General features: G+C 44.9%; 1 protein-coding gene across 9 annotated transcripts in view; it reads right to left on the bottom strand.

Annotated features, from left to right (window-relative positions):
- Positions 1–1,902: 1,902 nt before the first annotated feature.
- Positions 1,903–25,867, bottom strand: part of LOC131940832 (UPF0415 protein C7orf25 homolog) — a 100,103-nt gene continuing 76,138 nt past the window's right edge. For all 9 annotated transcript variants that reach the window (XM_059299688.1, XM_059299687.1, XM_059299689.1 and 6 more), the window contains exons 4-9: positions 21,705–21,799; positions 20,852–21,038; positions 20,084–20,536; positions 8,172–8,356; positions 3,699–3,779; positions 1,903–2,243 (exon numbers count right to left, since the gene is read on the bottom strand). In XM_059299688.1, coding sequence (XP_059155671.1) covers positions 2,163–2,243; positions 3,699–3,779; positions 8,172–8,356; positions 20,084–20,536; positions 20,852–21,038; positions 21,705–21,799 — 1,082 coding nt within the window. In that variant the 3' untranslated portion in view covers positions 1,903–2,162. The remainder of the gene's footprint in view (positions 2,244–3,698; positions 3,780–8,171; positions 8,357–20,083; positions 20,537–20,851; positions 21,039–21,704; positions 21,800–25,867) is intronic.

Below are 25,867 nucleotides of genomic sequence, written 5' to 3'. Positions count from 1 at the left end.
AGGTGCTGGGTTGAGGGTTGAGGTGTTGTGTGGTGGGTTGAGGAGCTGGTTGTCGGGTTGATGGGTTTTGTGGTGGGTTGTGTGGTGAGATGGGCTAATTTTTAGGTTGAGGGATGGGTTGGGGGGCTAGGTAATGGGGGCTGGGTGGTGGGATAAACAAACTGTTGGCCGAGACGTCGCCGGCCGGAAAACGTCTGTCCATCTGCCGAGTTGCCAGCCGTGCTTGCCCATAAGAAAAACTGTTTACCCACAATCCCATCGACTCCACCGTCACAGAGATCTTCAGGTGCCAGAGGTTTAGATAACGTATGATCATACACGTCTTGACAGAATTAGTTCACATAATCGATGGGTCAAGACACTTCACAACTCAGTGATTGGTCATTTTATTTCAGTCTGGCACAGTTCTGTGGCGCTTGATTTTACTGAGACTGTAGGTGGGGGTTTGTGTTAAATCAAACCAGACACTACACACCTGTAGTTGTACATACATATAGTTGTACACACCTTTAATTTTTTATTGTACACACCTTTTATTGGAGGGACGGCGTGGTCGGATGGTAGAGCGTACACAGCTAATCCACAAGTCTCGAGTTCGGATCCCGGGCTCGAGTCTGTAGGACTTCCCTGAGCCCACCCAACTCTGATGGGTACCTAACTCATGTTAGGGGAAGTAAAGGAGGCTGGGTATAGTCCTTACCACACTATCTCTTCAAATATAGAGGTAAGTGAAACAGGTGAACTCTACTTCATTTTCCCCATGCACCTTAAGGTTCTACAGGGTTCTCTAATTGTGCACTCAAGCTATAAACCAGAGTGAGCACTTATTGAACTTGTCACGTGCAATCAGTTTAAGCCCTGATGTTTTCACAAACTTTTGTAACACGGTCAAACATGAAACAAAGCTTCACGGTGGGTGAGAAGAAATCAGAATAACAAGTCGAAAGGAAACGGCCCATAAAGGTACGCGTGACGTCAGACAAACTGCCCGTGTTTACGCCGAGAGAAAGTTGATGTTCTGGGGGTAGTGAAGTTTGTCTTGGCGGCAACTGTAACAGGTAGAATGCAGGTAAACAGTCAGGTAAACAGACAGGTAAACAGATGAAACAGCAGCTCCCCGTAGACGCGAGAACAGTAAATTACATCAGCAGATTGGGCGCTTGGATAAAGCTTAGGTTGGTTTCTCTAGAGGTTAATTAGTGCATAGTCTACCCCACTTCCTGCTCTACGGTCATGACGTACCAACCAATGGCTGCTCATTAAAAAGTCACATGACCAAAACAATGATCAGCAAAGATTGTGACTCAACAAAGATATTTTTGTCTTGTTTGTGGCGGGGGTTGAAGTCAGGGGTAGGATAGTATGTGGGTAGGGACGGGGGTGAAGTGGTGGTTGGTGTCCAACTGGTGACGGGGGTCAAGTGGTGGCTGGTGGGCGTGTCCAGTTTGTGAAGGGGGGTCAAGTGGTCAGCTCTACAGTTTGTAATTGAAAGGATGTTGTTCGAAAAGCAATATGGTTTGACAATATTTTGTATTGTCTGTCTCATGAACCAACTAAGGTAGATTGGTGAGACATCCAACAGGTAGACTGGTGAGACATCCAACAGGTAGACTGGTGAGACAGACAGGTAGACTGGTGAGACAGGTAGACTGGTGAGACAGGTAGACTGGTGAGACGTCATATAGGGAGACTGGTGAGACAGGTAGACTGGTGAGACAGGTAGACTGGTGAGACAGGTAGACTGGTGAGACGTCATGTAGGAAGACTGGTGAGACAGGTAGACTGGTGAGACAGACAGGTAGACTGGTGAGACAGACAACAGGTAACTGGTGAGACATACAACAGGTACAGAACCACACCCTTATATTATCATCAGATACCACACAACACCACACAAATGTCCACACATTGTAAAACAGTTTATTGCTACAGATACAGCATGTATAAAAGTTCTTCCCTAGGGCTCCAGTTGTCTAGGACTGCCCTAGTGAATGGTAACAAAGTTCCAACAGACTTTTCTAGTCCGTCTTGTCCAGTCTTCTAGGCCCGCTTGTCCAAAAGTTCAAGGCTATTGGCCACACTGTCCATATAACCAGACCTGTAGAGTACGTTGTCCAGCCGCCACTGTAGGCCACAGTGTCCAGGCTCTGGTCAAACTTGTCCTACACAAAGTTTGTGGCCAACTTTTCTTTTTGCTCCGTGAGGGCTCTAGCAGCGTGCAGGAACACCGGAAACTGGACACCCTGACGTAGACAAGTGGGCGTGGTCATGATGTCACAACACAAAGCTGACCAACCAGGTCTACAGACAAATGATCCTCACAGTTCTACCTCACAGCTGACCCTCACATCTCTACACACAGCTGACCCTCACAGTCAACACACAGATGACCCTCACAGTCTACACACAGCTGACCCTCACAGTCAACACACAGCTGACCCTCACATCTCTACACACAGCTGACCCTCACAGTCAACACACAGATGACCCTCACAGTCTACACACAGATGACCCTCACAGTCTACACACAGCTGACCCTCACATCTCTACACACAGCTGACCCTCACAGTCTACAGACAGCTGACCCTCACAGTCTACACACAGATGACCCTCACAGTCTACACACAGCTGACCCTCACATCTCTACACACAGATGACCCTCACATCTCTACACACAGCTGACCCTCACTGTCTACAGACAGCTGACCCTCAGTCTACAGACAAATGACCCTCACAGTCAACACACAGCTGACCCTCACAGTCAACACACAGATGACCCTCACATCTCTACACACAGCTGACCCTCACATCTCTACACACAGCTGACCCTCAGTCTACAGACAAATGACCCTCACAGTCAACACACAGCTGACCCTCACAGTCAACACACAGATGACCCTCACAGTCTACACACAGATGACCCTCACAGTCTACAGACAGCTGACCCTCAGTCTACAGACAAATGACCCTCACAGTCAACACACAGATGACCCACACAGTTCTACACACAGATGACCCTCACAGTCTACACACAGCTGACCCTCACAGTCTACAGACAGCTGACCCTCACAGTCTACACACAGCTGACCCTCACATCTCTACACACAGCTGACCCTCAGTCTACAGACAAATGACCCTCACAGTCAACACACAGATGACCCTCACAGTCAACACACAGATGACCCTCACAGTCTACACACAGATGACCCTCACAGTCTACAGACAGCTGACCCTCACAGTTCTACCTCACAGTTCTACACTGAGCTGACCCTCACAGTTCTACCGACAGAAAACACTGACCACTGACCCCCCCCCCCCCAACACCAGAGAGTCCAGACCGAGCTACTGGCAACCTGACATGACGAGATTACCAAGTGGCGGGATGGTCCCTGGTGGACGTGGCGTCAGTGAGATCGATGCTCACCTTGGAGGATTTGATGCTTTTAGTAACAAGACATTCATCAAGCTTAGGCTGGTGGGCCTGGCAGTTCATTCAAGGGCTTATCACTAGAGTTTTGGGTACATTCAGTCATAGGTACAACACAATCATGGGTACAACACAATCATGGGTACAACACAATCATGGGTACAACACAATCATGGGTACAGGTAACACAGGTACAACACAATCAAAGGTAAAGGTAACACAGGTAACACACGATACGTCATGGGTACAGGTAGTGTTCAACATTGAATACCTGGCTTTGTGCCGCTCGGACAAATCCCATGTTAGAGGTCACAGTGACCGCTTCAAGAGTGTCACCGGTTCCAAACACAACCTGCAATCACGACATTTTAGTTACTGTCCAAGCTGCTGTCCATCATACGACATTTTATATACAGCCAAACGACACTTTATATACAGCCAAACGACATTTTATTTTCTGCTCAGCAAACACCATACAATTATTCATCAACATCACCTATAGAGTCACCAATGCTGGCGACTCATGTTCTGTTGCGAAACCAAGTCACGTTGAGGGGGGGGGGGGGGGGGGTGCGTGTGTGTGGGGGGGGGGTGCGTGGAGGTGGAGGGGGGAAGATGGGGTGTGTGACGTGGTTGGGGGTGGGGTTGCAGGTGAATAAACTCACTACCAAGAAAAGAAATGACAAAACATGTTCGAGAAATTCGGTGAATGCCTCAAGTGTGGGGGGTACAGTTGACACCCAGCAAGGAAGTTTGATTTCCAAATATCAACAACTCCGTCTGGAACATTCTTCGATCCACCCGTGCATGCCACCCCACGGGGTGATAGATCACGTGACCAGCCCAAATCACGCGAGAGAGCAGGATTGCCGCGATACCGTGCCGTCCCCCAGCATCCATTCCACAATTTATAAAAACGGATTGGAACTTTATTTTACATATCTGTGCATTAGGGACAGCAGGAAATGACGTCACATCCCGGATGTGTGATAGGACCGCATTGCTGCACAGCGCAATACCCCCCCCCCCCCACACACACACCCGCTCCAATCAGATTGCTTGTTGAGGATCTGACACAGCGCACCGTGATGGACAGCGGCTTGGACAGTAAGGTGATGGACAGTAAGGTGATGGACAGTAAGGTGATGGACAGTAAGGTGATGGACAGTAAGGTGATGGACAGTAAGGTGATGGACAGCAAGATGATGGACAGCAGCTTGGACAGCAAGGTGATGAACAGTAACGCGGACAGCAAGGTGATGGACAGTAAGGTGATGGACAGTAAGGTGATGGACAGTAAGGTGATGGACAGTAAGGTGATAGACAGCAAGGTGATGGACAGTAGGGTGATGGACAGCAAGGTGATGGACAGTAAGGTGATGGACAGCAAGGTGATAGACAGCAAGGTGATGGACAGCAAGGTGATGGACTGTAAGGTGATGACAGCAGCTTGGACAGCAAGGTTATGGACAGCAAGGTGATGGACATCAAGGTGATGGACAGCAAAGTGATGGACAGCAAGGTGAAGGACAGTAAGGTGATGGACAGCAAGGTGATGGACAGTAACGCGGACAGCAAGGTGATGGACAGCAAGGTGATGGACAGTAAGTTGACGGACAGCAAAGTGATGGACAGTAAAGTGGTGGACAGTAAGGTGGTGGACAGTAAGGTGATGGACAGTAAGGTGATGGACAGTAAGGTGATGGACAGTAAGGTGATGGACAGAAAGGTGATGGACAGCAAGGTGATGGACAGTAACGCGGACAGCAAGGTGATGGACAGCAAGGTGATGGACAGTAAGTTGACGGACAGCAAAGTGATGGACAGTAAAGTGGTGGACAGTAAGGTGGTGGACAGTAAGGTGATGGACAGTAAGGTGATGGACAGTAAGGTGATGGACAGTAAGGTGATGGACAGTAAGGTGATGGACAGAAAGGTGATGGACAGCAAGGTGATGGACAGTAAGTTGACGGACAGCAAGGTGATGGACAGTAAGGTGGTGGACAGCAGCTTGGACAGCAAGGTGATGGACAGCAAGGTGATGGACAGTAAGGTGATGGACAGTAAGGTGATGGACAGTAAGGTGATGGACAGTAAGGTGATGGACAGTAAGGTGATGGACAGCAGCTTGGACAGCAAGGTGATGGACAGCAAGGTGATGGACTGTAAGGTGATGGACAGCAGCTTGGACAGCAAGGTGATGGACAGCAAGGTGATGGACAGCAAGGTGATGGACAGTAAGGTGATGGACAGCAGCTTGGACAGCAAGGTGATGGACAGCAGCTTGGACAGCAAGGTGATGGACAGTAAGGTGATGGGCAGCAGCTTGGACAGCAAGGTGATGGACAGTAAGGTGATGGACAGCAAGGTGATGGACAGTCAGGTGGTGGACAGTAAGGTGAAGGACAGCAAGGTGATGGACAGTAAGGCGATGGACAGTCAGGTGGTGGACAGTAAGGTGAAGGACAGCAAGATGATGGACAGTAAGGTGATGGACAGTAAGGTGATGGACAGTAAGGTGATGGACAGTCAGGTGGTGGACAGTAAGGTGATGGACAGTCAGGTGGTGGACAGTAAGGTGATGGACAGTCAGGTGGTGGACAGTAAGGTGATGGACAGTCAGGTGGTGGACAGCAGCTTGGACAGCAAGATGATGGACAGTAAGGTGATGGACAGTAAGGTGATGGACAGCAAGGTGATGGACAGCAAGGTGATGGACTGTAAGGTGATGACAGCAGCTTGGACAGTAAGGTGATGGACAGTAAGGTGATGGACAGTAAGGTGGTGGACAGTAAGGTGAAGGACAGCAAGATGATGGACAGTAAGGTGATGGACAGTAAGGTGATGGACAGCAAGGTGATGGACAGCAAGGTGATGGACTGTAAGGTGATGACAGCAGCTTGGACAGTAAGGTGATGGACAGTAAGGTGATGGACAGCAAGGTGATGACAGCAGCTTGGACAGTAAGGTGATGGACAGTCAGGTGATGGACAGTAAGGTGATGGACAGTAAGGTGATGGACAGTAAGGTGATGGACAGCAAGGTGATGGACAGTAAGGTGATGGACAGTAAGGTGATGGACAGTAAGGTGATGGACAGTCAGGTGATGGACAGTAAGGTGATGGACAGTAAGGTGATGGACAGTCAGGTGACGACAGCAGCTTGGACAGTAAGGTGATGGACAGTAAGGTAATGGACAGTAACGCGGACAGCAGGTGGGCAGAATGTTCGACAGTGTGCTGTACTGCATGATAGACAACACGTTTTGTGGTTCGTTGTTGCCAGTTCTGTGTGTACTGGGAACTGCCCCTGACGAGTGGTGGTAGTGGTGAGTGTTTGTGTGTGTGAGAGCGAGAGTGTGAGTGAGAGAGAGTGTGTGTGTGAAAAAGAGAAAGGAGAGAGTGAGAGTGTGTGTGTAAGTGATTGAATGTGTGTGTGCGCTTGGCTATGCCGGACAAAGGAGAATCGAGATATCGGCCCAATGAAAAAACACCATTCATCAAATGCAAATAAATATTTGCTTGGGTCGGCGCTCCTCTCAGAGTAGAGCCGCTTTAGGTGGCTCTCTCAGAGTAGAGCCGCTTTAGGTGGCTCTCTCAGAGTAGAGCCGCTTTAGGTGGCTCTCACAGAGTAGAGCAGCTTTAGATGGCTCTCACATAGCAGGGCCGCTTTAGGTGGCTCTCTCAGAGTAGAGCCGCTTTAGGTGGCTCTCTCAGAGTAGAGCCGCTTTAGGTGGCTCTCTCAGAGTAGAGCCGCTTTAGGTGGCTCTCACAGAGTAGAGCAGCTTTAGATGGCTCTCACATAGCAGGGCCGCTTTAGGTGGCTCCTCACAGAGTAGAGCCGCTTTAGGTGGCTCCTCACAGAGTAGAGCCGCTTTGTTATTAGATAGAACAAAATGACCCCTTTGTGCCAGATTCTATGAGAATGACCACTTTGTTGCCAGATACTGAGAGAATGACCACTTTGTTGCCAGATACTGAGAGAATGACCACTTTGTTGCCAGATACTGAGAGAATGACCACTTTGTTGCCAGATACTGAGAGAATGACCAGTGGTGCTAGGGACAACGAGAGAATGACCACTATGTCTTGGTCTGGTACACAATGGCGAAGAAGAAAGGCTGTATTTGTGGACACGATCATTTTCCCCACACAAAACAATCTCTTCCTGTCCACATCAATCACGATTCTCCGATACTCGATTACGTGGGCAAACGATACCACGGGATCGATGTGTCACAATGGACGCGGCTATTAGCGCGTGTGTATTTGTGTTCGTGTTTTTATTCATGCGTGCGTTTGTTATTGAGGTGCGGAATAAAAAAATTGGGAGGTGGATACGAAAAAAAAGTTTGAAAGATAAAAACTATTTTCATTTTTGAAATGTATCTTGCTGGTAGTTATTATTTATTATACAAACTTTGGTCAATGGTTTCTATTGAGGAATTTCGGTATAAAATTCTAATGAAATAAGATAATTCGTCATATGGCGTACAGCCCATTTTATAGCATCACTGAACCCCAGCAACAGACCCACCTTAGACCCACCCAGCCGACCCCAACAGACCCACCTTAGACTAGCCCAGCCGACCCCAGCAAAGACCCCCTTAGACTAACCCAGCTGACCCCAGCAAAGACCCCCTTAGACTAACCCAGCTGACCCCAGCAAAGACCCCCTTAGACTAACCCAGCTGACCCCAGCAAAGACCCCCTTAGACCAGTCCAGTTGACCCCACCAGACCCACCTTAGAGCGCTCCTTGATCCTCCCTTGACAGCGCAGGTTCGCCGCCCTCTGGGACGGGTTGTCTCCCACGACCTTGACCCTTGACATGAGCGCCGCTGACCTCATCTTCTCCCCGGGCCCGCCCAGCGTGTCCAGGATGGTGTTGAAGCTCCTCAAGGCCGTCTCGCACACAAACAGCTCTTTTCCTGTGGAACACAGTCAGACAGGGAACATACAGTCACGTACAGCTTCACTAAGACAGGGAACACAGTCAGGTACAGCTTCACTAAGACAGGGAACATACAGTCACGTACAGCTTCACTAAGACAGGGAACACAGTCAGGTACAGCTTCACTAAGACAGGGAACATAGTCAGGTACAGCTTCACTAAGACAGGGAACATACAGTCAGGTACAGCTTCACTAAGACAGGGAACATACAGTCAGGTACAGCTTCACTAAGACAGTAGGGAACACAGTCAGATAGGGAACACACAGTCAGGTACAGCTTTACTAAGACAGTAGGGAACATACAGTCAGGTACAGCTTCAGTAAGACAGGGAACATACAGTCAGGTACAGCTTCACTAAGACAGGGAACATACAGTCAGGTACAGCTTCACTAAGACAGTAGGGAACACAGTCAGATAGGGAACACACAGTCGGGTACAGCTTTACTAAGACAGTAGGGAACATACAGTCAGGTACAACTTCACTAAGACAGTAGGGAACATACAGTCAGGTACAGCTTCACTAAGACATGGAACATACAGTCAGGTACCGCTTCAGTAAGACAGTAAGGAACATACAGTCAGGTACCGCTTCACTAAGACAGTAGGGAACATAAGTCAGGTACAGCTTCACTAAGACAGGGAACATACAGTCAGGTACAGCTTCACTAAGACAGTAGGGAACATAAGTCAGGTACAGCTTCACTAAGACAGGGAACATACAGTCAGGTACAGCTTCACTAAGACAGGGAACATACAGTCAGGTACAGCTTCACTAAGACAGGGAACATAGTCAGGTACAGCTTCACTAAGACAGGCAACATACAGTCAGGTACAGCTTCACTAAGACAGGGAACATACAGTCAGGTACAGCTTCACTAAGACAGGGAACATACAGTCAGGTACAGCTTCACTAAGACAGGGAACATACAGTCAGGTACAGCTTCACTAAGACAGGGAACATACAGTCAGGTACAGCTTCACTAAGACAGTAGGGAACATAGTCAGGTACAGCTTCACTAAGACAGGGAACATAGTCAGGTACAGCTTCATTAAGACAGGGAACACAGTCAGGTACAGCTTCACTAAGACAGGGAACATACATCAGGTACAGCTTCACTAAGACAGGGAACATAGTCAGGTACAGCTTCACTAAGACAGGGAACATAGTCAGGTACAGCTTCACTAAGACAGGGAACACAGTCAGGTACAGCTTCACTAAGACAGGGAACATAGTCAGGTACAGCTTCACTAAGACAGGGAACATACAGTCAGGTACAGCTTCACTAAGACAGTTGGGAACATAGTCAGGTACAGCTTCACTAAGACAGGGAACATAGTCAGGTACAGCTTCACTAAGACAGGGAACACAGTCAGGTACAGCTTCACTAAGACAGGGAACATACATCAGGTACAGCTTCACTAAGACAGGGAACATAGTCAGGTACAGCTTCACTAAGACAGGGAACATAGTCAGGTACAGCTTCACTAAGACAGGGAACACAGTCAGGTACAGCTTCACTAAGACAGGGAACATAGTCAGGTACAGCTTCACTAAGACAGGGAACATACAGTCAGGTACAGCTTCACTAAGACAGGGAACATAGTCAGGTACAGCTTCACTAAGACAGGGAACATAGTCAGGTACAGCTTCACTAAGACAGGGAACATAGTCAGGTACAGCTTCACTAAGACAGGGAACATAAATCAGGTACAGCTTCACTAAGACAGGGAACACAGTCAGGTACAGCTTCACTAAGACAGGGAACATAGTCAGGTACAGCTTCACTAAGACAGGGAACATAGTCAGGTACAGCTTCACTAAGACAGTAGGGAACATACAGTCAGGTACAGCTTCACTAAGACAGGGAACATAGTCAGGTACAGCTTCACTAAGACAGGGAACATAGTCAGGTACAGCTTCACTAAGACAGGGAACATAAATCAGGTACAGCTTCACTAAGACAGGGAACACAGTCAGGTACAGCTTCACTAAGACAGGGAACATAGTCAGGTACAGCTTCACTAAAACAGGGAACATACAGTCAGGTACAGCTTCACTAAGACAGTAGGGAACATACAGTCAGGTACAGCTTCACTAAGACAGGGAACATAGTCAGGTACAGCTTCACTAAGACAGGGAACATACAGTCAGGTACAGCTTCACTAAGACAGGGAACATAGTCAGGTACAGCTTCACTAAGACAGGGAACATAGTCAGGTACAGCTTCACTAAGACAGTAGGGCATTGACTACTTGCAGACAACGGTGAAAGGGAAGGCATTTTATTAGCTGTAAAAATGTACTGCACTAAATCACAGAGAAAAACAAATAACACTAGGGAAAAAAATTAAAATGGACAAAGCTTCGGGCAGCTGTTTTTGGTAGAACAATTTTTGTGACGATTGTTTTTGGTAGAACAATTTTTCTGGCAATTGTTTTTGCTAGAACACTTTTTGTGGCAGCTGGCAAGTTATCAGCTAAGAAATGCGAAAGACGTACACAAAATCAGATGTGATATGTGAAATGGAGAGGGGAGAAAACACCGGAATCATTAGGCTGGAGTGGGGAATAAAAGGGCAACCCATCACCCCAATCACCAGCAATTATACAACTGATGTTACAGCGTCCGGTTACCATGGCAGCGCCAGTCGAGTCGCGCAGAGTGACGTCTCTTAGGTTAACCCTTAAAATACCAGTGGGAGAAGGGTTGGGGGGGGGGGGGGGGGGGCCTGAGAGGAAAAGACGGTTGACTTGGGCCTGGGATTAGCGGAACTGGTAGAAAACATGGGTTATGGGGATTATTTTGGGAAGATGTGTGGAGGCGGGGATTTTTATTGAGGAATTATGAGCGTTATGTGTGAGTTACTGTTGTGGGAAAGGGGAAGCTACACGAGTGATTATGTGGAGAGAAGGGTCTATTAATGTAAGATATCTGAGGAATACCCAACACCTACGGGTTGGTGCTATAATTAGAGGAGCTATGTTGATAGAGGGTGGGGGGTTAAGGGGGGGGGGGGGGTACTGGCTGCGGACAAACAGCATTAAAGCTGTAGACATTCAGGGCGTTTTACAATTATGGAACAATAGGTTACCTTATACCAGTGAAATATGGGCAGTGTGTGTGGGTGTGGGAGGGGGGGGTGAATATAACAGAACTATGAGAAAAAGAAGTCTGGCAGATTCTAATGTGAAAATATGGGGGTCTTATTTATTTAGGCATGATGCTAAAAACAATAAATAATATAGAAAAAACATGATAAATTTCGACATTTTATTTTTCTGAGACAACAAACAGGCGCTGGTTATTTGACACGGGTTGTTCATAATGCAGCAAGACGCTAGCTAATATGTCAGAGAGGTTGGGGCACGTCGGAGGCCATCCATCTTTCTTGGGGTGACACCTGCTGGTGCTGATGAGAAATGACAATCCAAAATGGCAGGTCAGCAAGAATATTTATAGCCTCATGGCTAGACCAGATTTGGAATCAGGGACCGGTTGATCGATGGATAACCACAGAACACAAGGTTGACTGGACAACCTGATGTCTGGACAACCTGATGACTGAACAACCTGATGACTGGACAACCTGATGACTAATGTCTTGACAACCTGAAGACTAGACAACCTGATGACTGGACAACCTGATGACTGGACAACCTGATGACTGGACAACCTGATGACTCATGACTGGACAACCTGATGACTGGACAACCTGATGACTGGACAACCTGATGTCTGGACAACCTGATGACTGGACAACCTGATGACTCATGAATGGACAACCTGATGACTGGACAACCTGATAAGTGATAAATAGTCCATATAATTCGTAACTGGACAGCCGACTGATTAATGAAAGGACATATTGATACGTGATAATTGGTCCACTTAATTAATAACTGGGCAACCGTCTGATTAATGAATGGGAAACCTGACAATTAAAAATTGGGAAATCGGATAATTAATAAGACAAGCTGATAATTAATGACTGGACAACCTGTTATTCACCAGAAAACCCTTAATTTACTGGAAGAGATTACGGACATCGGTCAACCTTTGAAAGAGGGGAACATTTATGACGTGTTCAAATGGTCAGCGTGTCCCATGTCCATTAAGTTTTATAACGATAGCATTTCGTTTCGCTACAAATTTATGGGTAAAAGTAGCCCCCCCCCCCCCCCCCCCCATCAGCGCAGTCCAATAAAGGTTTTTAAATCCCATACTAAACTGTAAGTTCAATAAAGTTTGTAAAAGCCCAAACTAAATAAAGTAAACGCCTATTGAATAAAGTTTATAAAAGCCCATACTAAAGTATACAGTAAGTCCAATAAAGTTTATAAAAGCCCACACTAGAGATAGTATTTTCAACTTCCCCCCTCCCATTTATTACGACGACCAGTAGGCTGATGAGCTGCCCAAAATAATTTCCAGCGCTAGAAGAAAAAAAAACACCAGCGGCTGCGAGACACTTGGGCTGAAATGGTTCGATATTCGCTCTCGGAGTCAAGACTCACTTCAGCTAGGACATCAAGTCAAGATTCTAGACGCGAACACCTTCACACGCTCTGCTTGTAGTGTAACACAAGATTGGCCAGCAAAAAGGGCTGAGCTGGTGCATGAGTCAGGTAGATGGTGTTGTTGTAAGCCTTTTAGAATGTGCCAGTCCGGGGAATCTGACTCGTTACATTGCAAGTTATTAGTTAGTCAGTCAGTGGCGTGATACAGACAGACACACGGCGATGTTGTCATAGATCAAAGAGGAGCTAGCTACATCAGTGTTGTTGATAGGGCAGCCAGTAGAGCGTATGATTGCTAACACCAAAAGTCCCGAGTTCGGACCACGGGCAGATGAGGCTAGTTAGCTGGGGACAGCAACCCATCTAGAAAAGACAACCCCAAAATCAAACAACTCCTTCCTTACAGAGTTTTCTTGGGAGGAAAAAGGCTATAGAGGAAACAAAACCGGAAAGAAACGCCGACTGAAGTCAACGGGCCACATGGCGAGTAACATGTTGACGTGTAGTACTTAATTCTGTTGGAGGAGAGCCTCTAGAAAATTACAACTAAGAAGGACAAAGTGCAGTTGATAAACGATATTGGGTGAATTTTATTCTTGTAACGTATCGCATTAATTTTATAATATGATAAAAGTCATATGAAAGATGTTTGACATACGGGTCGGGTCAGCAATATGAATAAAACATGAGGGTAGAATGTTGAACTTGATCTTCTCGTGACATTTAGACAGAGCCCCCCCCCCCCCCCCCCCCCCCCAGCAAGATTATGTCGGCAGGAATTAACGATGCAGGTGATGATAAAACGGTTGGCATTAAATTTCCGTCCTGAGCTGGTCTAATAAATAGATTATGTCAGCGACACCCAGACTAGAGAATGGTGGCTTATTCGTGGGAGCTTTTTTAAAAATAGTCTTTAGATTACCAAGCCTCAACTACAGTACCTGGGCACCAAGCCTTAACTACAGTACCGGGGCATCAAGCCTTAACTACAGTACCGGGGCACCAAGCCTTAACTACAGTACCTGGGCATCAAGCCTTAACTACAGTACCGGGGCACCAAGCCTTAACTACAGTACCTGGGCATCAAGCCTTAACTACAGTACCGGGGCACCAAGCCTTAACTACAGTACCGGGGCATCAAGCCTTAACTACAGTACCGGGGCATCAAGCCTTAACTACAGTACCGGGGCATCAAGCCTTAACTACAGTACCGGGGCACCAAGCCTTAACTACAGTACCGGGGCATCAAGCCTTAACTACAGTACCGGGGCACCAAGCCTTAACTACAGTACCGGGGCATCAAGCCTTAACTTCAGTACCGGGGCACCAAGCCTTAACTACAGTACCTGGGCATCAAGCCAACTTCACTACTGGGGCACCAAGCCTTAACTACAGTACCGGGGCACCAAGCATATAACTTAGTGCGCTTGTCATTTCAAGTCAATGATACAAAACATCAAACCACCCGCTGAATAATGATTGACAACACAACCGTTGGCTAATGACTAATTTTTGACAAGCAACGTTTGTAGAATTAGTAAACATTGGAATAAATTCCAAGATAAAGGTCAAGGCCAGCAAATCAGAGGTCAGACGGCGCGTGCCGACACAGATTAAATGTGACATCTTGTGGCAGTAGTCGACAACTCCAGATAGCTGATCTCATCTCCAGTTTTTTCTTCATTTTTATAGCTTTAGCTGGGGAATACACAGATTACTGAGAGCGGGCTGGGGAATACACACATTAGAGAGAGAGATGGGGAATACACAGATTAGAGGGAGAGCTGGGGAATACACAGATTAGAGGGAGAGGGCTGGGGAATACACATATTAGAGGGAGCGGGTTGGGGAATACACAGATTATTGAGAGCGGGATGGGGAATACACAGATTAGAGGGAGAGCTGGGGAATACACAGATTAGAGGGAGAGAGCTGGGGAATACACAGATTAGAGGGAGAGCTGGGGAATACACAGATTAGAGGGAGAGAGCTGGGAAATACACAGATTAGAGGGAGAGCACTGGGGAATACACAGATTATTGAGAGAGATAGTGATGCACAGATTACAGGGAGAGCTGGGGAATACACAGATTACTGAGAGAGATAGGGATGCACAGATTACAGGGAGAGCTGGGGAATACACAGATTATTGAGAGAGATAGGGATACACAGATTAGAGGGAGAGCTAGGGAATACACAGATTATTGAGAGAGATAGGGATACACAGATTAGAGGGAGAGCTGGGGAATACACAGATTGTTGAGAGAGATAGGTATGCACAGATTACAGGGAGAGCTGGGGAATACACAGATTATTCAGAGAGATAGGGATACACAGATTAGAGGGAGAGCTGGGGAATACAGTTATATTTGACGAAAGTTTTTGATTACGTTATTGTACTACTACATGTAAACGAAACATGGACATGTTTAGTAACACTAAATAACAAGTAACACTAAATAACAAGTAACACTAAATAACAAGTAACACTAAATAACAAGTAACACTAAATAACAAGTAACACTAAATAACAAGTAACACTAAATAACAAGTAACACTAAATAACAAGTAACACTAAATACACGTTTGATACATTTCCCATTGGATTGGTTCACAATATGGACAATTGATAATTTGTCCTTTCGTTTTTCTTGCCAATAGACTTTTGATAAATCTTTGGTTGTCAAGCTAAATTAGCTTACATTAATTGTTAATTTGATAGCTGTATGTCGCAGAAGAACAACATATACAAACAATGCCTTAAGGTTTTGTTAAAGAAATAACGAGCGTTATTTCTCAAAGTCTGATTAATTTGATTACTAATTACAGAACACGTCCAAAAGGAAATTGTCAGTTTATGAGATAATATTAAAGTGGATGGGAATGTGAAAGGGGGGGGGGGGGGTCTTGAAGGATGGATTCTGTCTTGGGGAAGAATGAATGTGGGACGTAATCAAAGGCAAGAATATCAGAAAATCACAACACAAGTGTGGTGTTCTGTGTGACGGCAAGAATATCACAATACAAGTTTGGTGTGACGGCAAGAATATCACAATACAAGTTTGGTGTTCTATGTGACGCCAAGAATATCACAATACAAGTTTGGTGTGACGGCAAGAATATCACAATACAAGTTTGGTGTGACGGCAAGAATATCACAATACAAGTTTGGTGTGACGGCAAGAATATCACAATACAAGTTTGGTGTTCTATGTGACGGCAAGAATATCACAATACAAGTTTGGTGTTCTGTGTGACGGCAAGAATATCACAATACAAGTTTGGTGTGACAGCAAGAATATCACAATACAAGTTTGGAAGTTTGGTGTTCTGTGTGACGGCAAGAATATCACAATACAAGTTTGGTGTTCTATGTGACGGCAAGAATATCACAATACAAGTTTGGTGTGACGTCAAGAATATCACAATACAAGTTTGGTGTTCTATGTGACGGCAAGAATATCACAATACAAGTTTGGTGTTCTGTGTGACGGCAAGAATATCACAATACAAGTTTGGTGTGACAGCAAGAATATCACAATACAAGTTTGGTGTTCTGTGTGACGGCAAGAATATCACAATACAAGTTTGGTGTGACGGCAAGAATATCACAACACAAGTTTGGAAGTTTGGTGTTCTGTGTGACGGCAAGAATATCACAATACAAGTTTGGTGTGACGGCAAGAATATCACAACACAAGTTTGGAAGTTTGGTGTTCTGTGTGACGGCAAGAATATCACAATACAAGTTTGGTGTTCTATGTGACGGCAAGAATATCACAATACAAGTTTGGTGTGACGGCAAGAATATCACAATACAAGTTTGGTGTTCTGTGTGACGGCAAGAATATCACAATACAAGTTTGGTGTTCTATGTGACGGCAAGAATATCACAATACAAGTTTGGTGTGACGGCAAGAATATCACAATACAAGTTTGGTGTTCTATGTGACGGCAAGAATATCACAATACAAGTTTGGTGTTCTGTGTGACGGCAAGAATATCACAACACAAGTTTGGTGTTCTGTGTGACGGCAAGAATATCACAACACAAGTTTGCGTGGCGCGGCATTTGCAGGTTTATAATTAGATTGGATTCAGAGGACCACAAGTCGGCACAGACAGCAACACAAGCTGGTTTATGGAGGACATCAGTGGAGGACATACATTGATGACATCAATGTAGAACATTGTCACAGACTGTATTATTAGGTATGTTTATTATATTGTGTCTTACATGAAGTTGCATGAATGTAGAGTACCTGGCTAACGGAAGGACTGTCTGAGCGACTCGTCATGTATTTTTCCATGCTTTTGGTGAGATCGCTCATTGACGTAAGGGGAAAGAATGGACGGTATAAAAGGGGAGCGCAAGGTGAACGAAGGGTGCTTGGATTGTGATTGTGTAGTAAGATGTAAGATGTCACCACGTCAGTTTGTTCTAGACTATAATGTAATAGTCATTTTTCTACTGTGAAATATTATTATTATTTCTCTTGGATCCATGTAAATAAAGTTTGAAGTTACAAAGCACTGTTGCTCGTATTCTTGGATGAACGAACCCACAATAACAACAGTATCATTCTATCAATAATATTACTGTTGTTACAAACATCAATTAAGGACATCAATTAAGGACATCAATGGAGGACTAACGGCCAAACTTTTTTCTCCGGGGGGAATGGGGGCATTTGAAATTTTCGTGGGGGGGGGGGGGCGGACACTATTAAAAGTATATATTTTCTATATAAATTCCATTTCGTTCGGGGGGCGGTAGACCCCCCCCCCCCGAGATGCCTGGAAGAAACTCTGATTAAGGTACCAGGTTTCACTTAAAAAATTAACACTAACAGTGGCTTCTGTTTTCTAAAACACAGCGAATGTGTTAAAAGACAGAGCAAATGTACCAAACGACTGCATATGTGTTAAAACACAACCAATTGGAAATGCCGTGATAAATAGTCAATCTCCCCATAATTCTGAAGATTAACTTAGAGAACCCGGCTAAGCCAAAGATAACGCGACAAACACTAGAAATGCAAGCAGCAGGGATGTCTCGGATTTTTTCAGATCGTGTATAAAATATTTTTAAGCTATTGTGCGGTGTTATAAAAATATTTGACTGTAAAAACTTTATTGTGAGGTTTTGTTGGACTTTACTAAAGATTGAATACATTTGATGTTTTTAGTATTTTCGGTAACTAAACAACATTTTTAAAAAGCCAAAAACAATTAATTTTATAACAGAAAATGTTAACAAACATGGCAGGTCATGTGGTTTTAAAAACTTTAAAAAAAATTTATCTGGCAAAGTTTGGATAACAAATTACTATGAAGTGGGGATTTCAGAAGATCGATCACGGAGTTCCTGTACAGCCAATCAATGTTTGTCCTACGAGCGTGAAACTTCAGGTTATAACTTAGGCTTGATGAAAAAAAACAACTTTTATAACACCTATTTTGAAAATATTAGACTATTTCTGAATTACTTTCAGGCTTAATGTTACTTTTACGCCCGCTATGATTACAAAAACTAAAAAAAAAAAAAAAAAAAAAAAAAAAAAAAAAAAAAAAAAAAAAAAACTGGGACTATGATATTTTAGTGAGGACTATTGTGATGATACTGAACCTCGTGTAGCTAAGTCTGAGCTGAGATGTTTCAATGGTGGTCAGATCAAGGGTGTCTCATATTTGGTTAGTTGGGGAGTTTTGTTGGGCTTGGTTAGATCGCGTTTGGGAAAATACAAATATAATAATAAAATAAGCCTGGTTAACTGTGACACAGAGAGACCAGTTACCCGTGAGACCAGTTACCTGTGATATACTGTGAGACCAGTTACCTGTGATATACTGTGAGACCAGTTACCTGTGATATACTTTGGGACCAGTTACCTGTGATATACCGTGGGACCAGTTACCTGTGATATACTTTGGGACCAGTTACCTGTGATATACTTTGGGACCAGTTACCTGTGATATACTTTGGGACCAGTTACCTGTGATATACTTTGGGACCAGTTACCTGTGATATAGTGTGGGACCAGTTACCTGTGAGACCAGTTACCTGTGATATACTTTGGGACCAGTTACCTGTGATATACTGTGAGACCAGTTACCTGTGATATACTGTGGGACCAGTTACCCGTGAGACCAGTTACCTGTGATATACTGTGGGACCAGTTACCTGTGGGACCAGTTACCTGTGATATACTTTGGGACCAGTTACCTGTGATATACTGTGGGACCAGTTACCTGTGGGACCAGTTACCTGTGATATACTTTGGGACCAGTTACCCGTGAGACCAGTTACCTGTGATATACTGTGAGACCAGTTACCCGTGAGACCAGTTACCTGTGATATACTGTGAGACCAGTTACCCGTGAGACCAGTTACCTGTGATATACTGTGGGACCAGTTACCTGTGATATACTGTGAGACCAGTTACCTGTGATATACTGTGAGACTAGTTACCTGTGTTATACTATGGGACCAGTTACCTGTGTTATACTGTGGGACCAGTCACCTGTGTTATACCGTGAGACCAGTTACCTGTGATATACTGTGAGACCAGTTACCTGTGATATATTGTGAGACCAGTTACCTGTGATATAGTGTGGGACCAGTTACCTGTGATATAGTGTGGGACCAGTTACCTGTGATATACTGTGAGACCAGTTACCTGTGTTATACTGTGAGACCAGTTAACTGTGTTATACTGTGAGACCAGTTAACTGTGATATACGTGAGACCAGTTAACTGTGATATACTGTGAGACCAGTTACCTGTGATATACTGTGGGACCAGTTACCTGTGATATACTGTGAGACCAGTTACCTGTGATATACTGTGAGACCAGTTAACTGTGTTATACTGTGAGACCAGTTACCTGTGATATACTGTGAGACCAGTTACCTGTGATATACTGTGAGACCAGTTAACTGTGTTATACTGTGAGACCAGTTAACTGTGATATACTGTGAGACCAGTTACCTGTGGGACCTGTTACCCGTGGGACCAGTTACCTGTGGTACCTGTTACATGTGATATACGTGAGACCAGTTACCTGTGATATACTGTGAGACCAGTTACCTGTGAGATACTGTGGGACCAGTTACCTGTGAGACCAGTTACCTGTGAGATACTGTGGGACCAGTTACCTGTGTTATACTGTGAGACCATTTACCTGTGATATACTCTGAGATGAGCGGCAGCACGGGTGCCAGCCTCTCCTCCGCCGCCTGCTCACTGAGCACCTTGTCACGAAACACCAGGTGACACCGGCCGTTGGTCACTGAGGAGACCAGGGCGATCAGTGACGTCACGTCCAGGTTGACCCGCGTGATGGAGGGGTTGTATGCCTCGGAGGTTGGTGACGTCACAGCCAGGAGGGTGGAGTAGTTTGGAGGGCAGGAAACAAGTTTAGAGAGCAAAGCCTGAGAGTTAGGTCGGTGATCAGGGTGGGGGCAGGGGGAAGTGGTGTGATGGCTGGGTGAGGCTGGGGGTACAGGCAGGCGGGATGTGACTGGTTGCTCTTGGGTTGGTGTTTGGTGGAGGCTTGCTTGCTTGTCAGTTCCTGCTGGTTGGTCAGGTGTTGCGGGTTGGTCAGTTGTTTTTGGATTGTCAGTTGTTTCTGAAACTGTCAAAGAACGAGAGTCCAATGATTCGACATGTAAGTACAGGTCTGTGTGCGTCTGTAAGCTGTCTGTAAGCTGTCTGTATGCGTCTGTAAGCTGTCTGTATGCGTCTGTAAGCTGTCGTCGTACTGCAGCATACAGGTCTGTGTGCGTCTGTAAGCTGTCTGTAAGCTGTCTGTATGCGTCTGTAAGCTGTCTGTATGCGTCTGTAAGCTGTCGTCGTACTGCAGCATACAGGGCTGTATGCGTCTGTAAGCTGTCTGTATGCGTCTGTAAGCTGTCGTCTACATAACAAGCCTCTTGGCCTGAACACTGACCTGTCTGTACAATCGTGCCATCGTCTTCCACCGTGACCCCTGACCCAGCGATAGAATTGTCCAGTTGGCTGGCCCCCGTTAGGGTGAGGCCATCAGCTGTGTCCAGCTGGCCATAGACAGCTACACCCAGCTTCTCCAGACTGTGAGCTACAGGCTTCGTGATTTGGTTGTAGAAGGCAAAGATAACCTGCAGACAAAATGGCTTCAGGTCAAGGACTTTAAGGCAAAGATAACCTGCAGACAAAATGGCTTCAGGTCAAGCACTTTAAGGCAAAGATAACCTGCAGACACAATGGCTTCAGGTCAAATACTTGTCTCTTCTAAATTGGGCTTTACATCCTTTACAATGTTCCGCTACAAAATAAGTCTAAATTAATAAAAACCATCATCTCTTAAATAAATGGGTTTGTGAAATTAACATTATCATCTCCTTAGAACTTATAAAAAAAGTGTCATAGTATGAGAAGTTGAGAACTGTTATACATTTCTAGGTGAGCTTCAAGTGTTTTATCTATCACCATTTCATAACGTGAGCTATTAATCGAATATTTTGTTCGAAACAAGTTGATTTTAGGTTTTTGTGGTGAGTACAACTTCAAACAGTGGTCTTTAAACCAAACATTTTATTCTACTTGACAAACTTACCTGTACAACATCCGGACATTACCTTAGGTATTGAGAAATTGAACGGGTGAATGACAAACTTACCTAAAGAGCTAATTAAAATAATGACACCACCTGTACAACATCCGGACATTACCTTAGGTATTGAGAAATTAAACGGGTGAATGACAAACTTACCTAAAGAGCTAATTAAAATAATGACACCACCTGTACAACATCCGGACATTACCTTAGGTATTGAGAAATTAAACGGGTGAGTCACAGCACAGTTTAGGTACTCTTCCGCCTGGTCCACAAGATCTCGCTCTCCGAATTGACCTTGACCTTAATACCAATATATATATATATATATATATATATATATATATATATATATATATATATATATATATATATATATATATATATATATATATATATTGCATCTATAATATAAGCGGCCAGGTAGTGTGTCATTCCGTCCGTCAGTCATCGCTATAGGTATAGATCGTAGAACCATAAAAGTAAACAACACATGCTGTGCTTTTCACTTGCATCACAGTGTCTTATTATAAGTAATGGAGTAGAGTCTATTTATGTAACGACCTAAATTTTTTGATCGTAGGAAAATTTTTACTCTTTTGCATACGTCAACAAAAGAACGTAAAGATTGGAAGCACGGGTAAGCAGCTAGTTTAAATATATATAGTTACAGCTTTTAAAGTATTTTTGTGAGTGGATCGTTAACAACTGGCTAAAAGTTCACAGCTGTGAGTCGATGGCCAAGAGTACACTGAGCTGTGTGTGGATGGCCAAAAGTTGACAGCTGTGAGAGGATGTGTTACAGCTGGTTAAAAGTTGACATCTGTGAGTGGATGGCCAAAAGTTGACAGCTGTGAGTGGATGGCCAAAAGTTGACAGCTGTGAGTGGATGTGCTACAGCTGGTTACAAGATGACAACCCCCAGAGTTGAAGAGCTCGGACGACGAGATAGCGTGTTGACACTGTGGTCTCCCAACCTTCCTATCGATGTGTGTGACCTATAAACGGAGCTCAGGTTATCGATCCGCTTGAGACAATGGCAGGTACCAACCGTCAGTCTGACACCAGGGCAGGGCTGACAGCTAAGGTCAAGGACGAGATTGACTGAGCCACTCACAGTTCATTCAGCACAACGGTGTACTCGTCAGCAGGCAGTCATGTCGTAGGTTGTTGAAAACATGAATGGGTCGTGTTTCTCTTGACAATGTCAGGCATCACTCAATGGAATAAATCGATTACAAACATTGTTAAAGGCCATACTCGTAGTTTGGGTGAGCATGTAGTAGTTTAAGAAAGTCCATGTAGTAGTTGGGGTGAGTCCATGTAGTAGTTTGGGTGAGCATGTAGTAGTTTGGGTGAGCATGTAGTAGTTTAAGAAAGTCCATGTAGTAGTTGGGGTGAGTCCATGTAGTAGTTTGGGTGAGCATGTAGTAGTTTAAGAAAGTCCATGTAGTAGTTGGGGTGAGTCCATGTAGTAGTTTGGGTGAGCATGTAGTAGTTTAAGAAAGTCCATGTAGTAGTTGGGGTGAGTCCATGTAGTAGTTTGGGTGAGCATGTAGTAGTTTAAGAAAGTCCATGTAGTAGTTGGGGTGAGTCCATGTAGTAGTTTGGGTGAGTCCATGTAGTAGTTTGGGTGAGTCCATGTAGTAGTTTAAGAAAGTCCATGTAGTAGTTGGGGTGAGTCCATGTAGTAGTTTGGGTGAGTCCATGTAGTAGTTTGGGTGAGCATGTAGTAGTTTAAGAAAGTCCATGTAGTAGTTGGGGTGAGTCCATGTAGTAGTTTGGGTGAGTCCATGTAGTAGTTTGGGTGAGCATGTAGTAGTTTAAGAAAGTCCATGTAGTAGTTGGGGTGAGTCCATGTAGTAGTTTGGGTGAGTCCATGTAGTAGTTTGGGTGAGCATGTAGTAGTTTAAGAAAGTCCATGTAGTAGTTGGGGTGAGTCCATGTAGTAGTTTGGGTGAGTCCATGTAGTAGTTTGGGTGAGTCCATGTAGTAGTTTAAGAAAGTCCATGTAGTAGTTGGGGTGAGTCCATGTAGTAGTTTGGGTGAGTCCATGTAGTAGTTTGGGTGAGCATGTAGTAGTTTAAGAAAGTCCATGTAGTAGTTGGGGTGAGTCCATGTAGTAGTTTGGGTGAGTCCATGTAGTAGTTTGGGTGAGCATGTAGTAGTTTAAGAAAGTCCATGTAGTAGTTGGGGTGAGTCCATGTAGTAGTTTGGGTGAGTCCATGTAGTAGTTTGGGTGAGCATGTAGTAGTTTAAGAAAGTCCATGTAGTAGTTGGGGTGAGTCCATGTAGTAGTTTGGGTGAGTCCATGTAGTAGTTTGGGTGAGCATGTAGTAGTTTAAGAAAGTCCATGTAGTAGTTGGGGTGAGTCCATGTAGTAGTTTGGGTGAGTCCATGTAGTAGTTTGGGTGAGCATGTAGTAGTTTAAGAAAGTCCATGTAGTAGTTGGGGTGAGTCCATGTAGTAGTTTGGGTGAGTCCATGTAGTAGTTTGGGTGAGCATGTAGTAGTTTAAGAAAGTCCATGTAGTAGTTGGGGTGAGTCCATGTAGTAGTTTGGGTGAGTCCATGTAGTAGTTTGGGTGAGCATGTAGTAGTTTAAGAAAGTCCATGTAGTAGTTGGGGTGAGTCCATGTAGTAGTTTGGCTGAGTCCATGTAGTAGTTGGGGTGAGTCCATGTAGTAGTTTGGGTGAGTCCATCTAGTAGTTTGGGTGAGTCCATGTAATAGTTTGGGTGAGATGAGTAGTTTGGGTGAGTCCATGTAGTATTCTGGGTGAGTCCATGTAGTAGTTTGGGTGAGCTATGAAGTATTCTGGGTGAGTCCATGTAGTAGTTTGGCTGAGTCCATGAGCTTGTTTGGGTGAATCCATGTAGTAGTTTGGCTGAGTCCATGAAGTATTCTGGGTGAATCCATGTAGTAATTTGGGCGAGTCCATGTAGTATTCTGGGTGAGTCCATGTAGTAGTTTGGGTGAGTCCATGAGCTTGTTTGGGCGAGTCCATGTAGTATTCTGGATGAGTCCATATAGTAGTTTGGGTGAGTCCATGTACTTGTTTGGGTGAGTCCTTGTAGTAGTTTGGGTGAGTCCATGTAGTAGTTTGGGTGAGTCCATGTACTTGTTTGGGTGAGTCCTTGTAGTAGTTTGGGTGAGTCCATGTAGTAGTTTGGGTGAGACCATGTACTTGTTTGGGTGAGTCCTTGTAGTAGTTGGGGTGTCCATATAGTAGTTTGGGTGAGTCCATGTACTTGTTTGGGTGAATCCATATAGTAGTTTGGGTGAGTCCATGTAGTAGTTTGGGTGAGTCCATGTAGTAGTTTGGGTGAGTCCATGTAGTAGTTTGGGTGAGACCATGTACTTGTTTGGGTGAGTCCTTGTAGTAGTTTGGGTGAGTCCATGTAGTAGTTTGGGTGAGTCCATGTAGTAGTTTGGGTGAGTCCATGTAGTAGTTTGGGTGAGTCCATGTAGTAGTTTGGGTGAGTCCATGTAGTAGTTTGGGTGAGTCCATGTAGTAGTTTGGGTGAGACCATGTACTTGTTTGGGTGAGTCCTTGTAGTAGTTGGGGTGTCCATATAGTAGTTTGGGTGAGTCCATGTACTTGTTTGGGTGAATCCATATAGTAGTTTGGGTGAGTCCATGTGGTAGTTTGGGTGAGTCCATGTAGTAGTTTGGGTGAGTCCATGTAGTAGTTTGGGTGAGTCCATGTAGTAGTTTGGGTGAGACCATGTACTTGTTTGGGTGAGTCCTTGTAGTAGTTTGGGTGAGTCCATGTAGTAGTTTGGGTGAGTCCATGTAGTAGTTTGGGTGAGTCCATGTAGTAGTTTGGGTGAGACCATGTACTTGTTTGGGTGAGTCCTTGTAGTAGTTTGGGTGAGTCCATGTAGTAGTTTGGGTGAGACCATGTACTTGTTTGGGGGAGTCCTTGTAGTAGTTTGGGTGAGTCCATGTAGTAGTTTGGGTGAATCCATATAGTAGTTTGGGTGAGTCCATGTAGTAGTTTGGGTGAGTCCATGTAGTAGTTTGGGTGAGTCCATGTAGTAGTTTGGGTGAGTCCATGTAGTAGTTTGGGTGAGACCATGTACTTGTTTGGGTGAGTCCTTGTAGTAGTTTGGGTGAGTCCATGTAGTAGTTTGGGTGAGTCCATGTAGTAGTTTGGGTGAGTCCATGTAGTAGTTTGGGTGAGTCCATGTAGTAGTTTGGGTGAGTCCATGTAGTAGTTTGGGTGAGACCATGTACTTGTTTGGGTGAGTCCTTGTAGTAGTTGGGGTGTCCATATAGTAGTTTGGGTGAGTCCATGTACTTGTTTGGGTGAATCCATATAGTAGTTTGGGTGAGTCCATGTGGTAGTTTGGGTGAGTTCATGTAGTAGTT

This window comes from Physella acuta, unplaced genomic scaffold, assembly GCF_028476545.2.
Source record: "Physella acuta isolate Inbredline_101_S28 unplaced genomic scaffold, ASM2847654v3 ptg000333l, whole genome shotgun sequence".
Lineage (NCBI taxonomy): Eukaryota > Metazoa > Mollusca > Gastropoda > Physidae > Physella > Physella acuta.
Note: the sequence above shows the minus strand (reverse complement) of the source record. Positions and strands in the feature narration are given on the sequence as shown.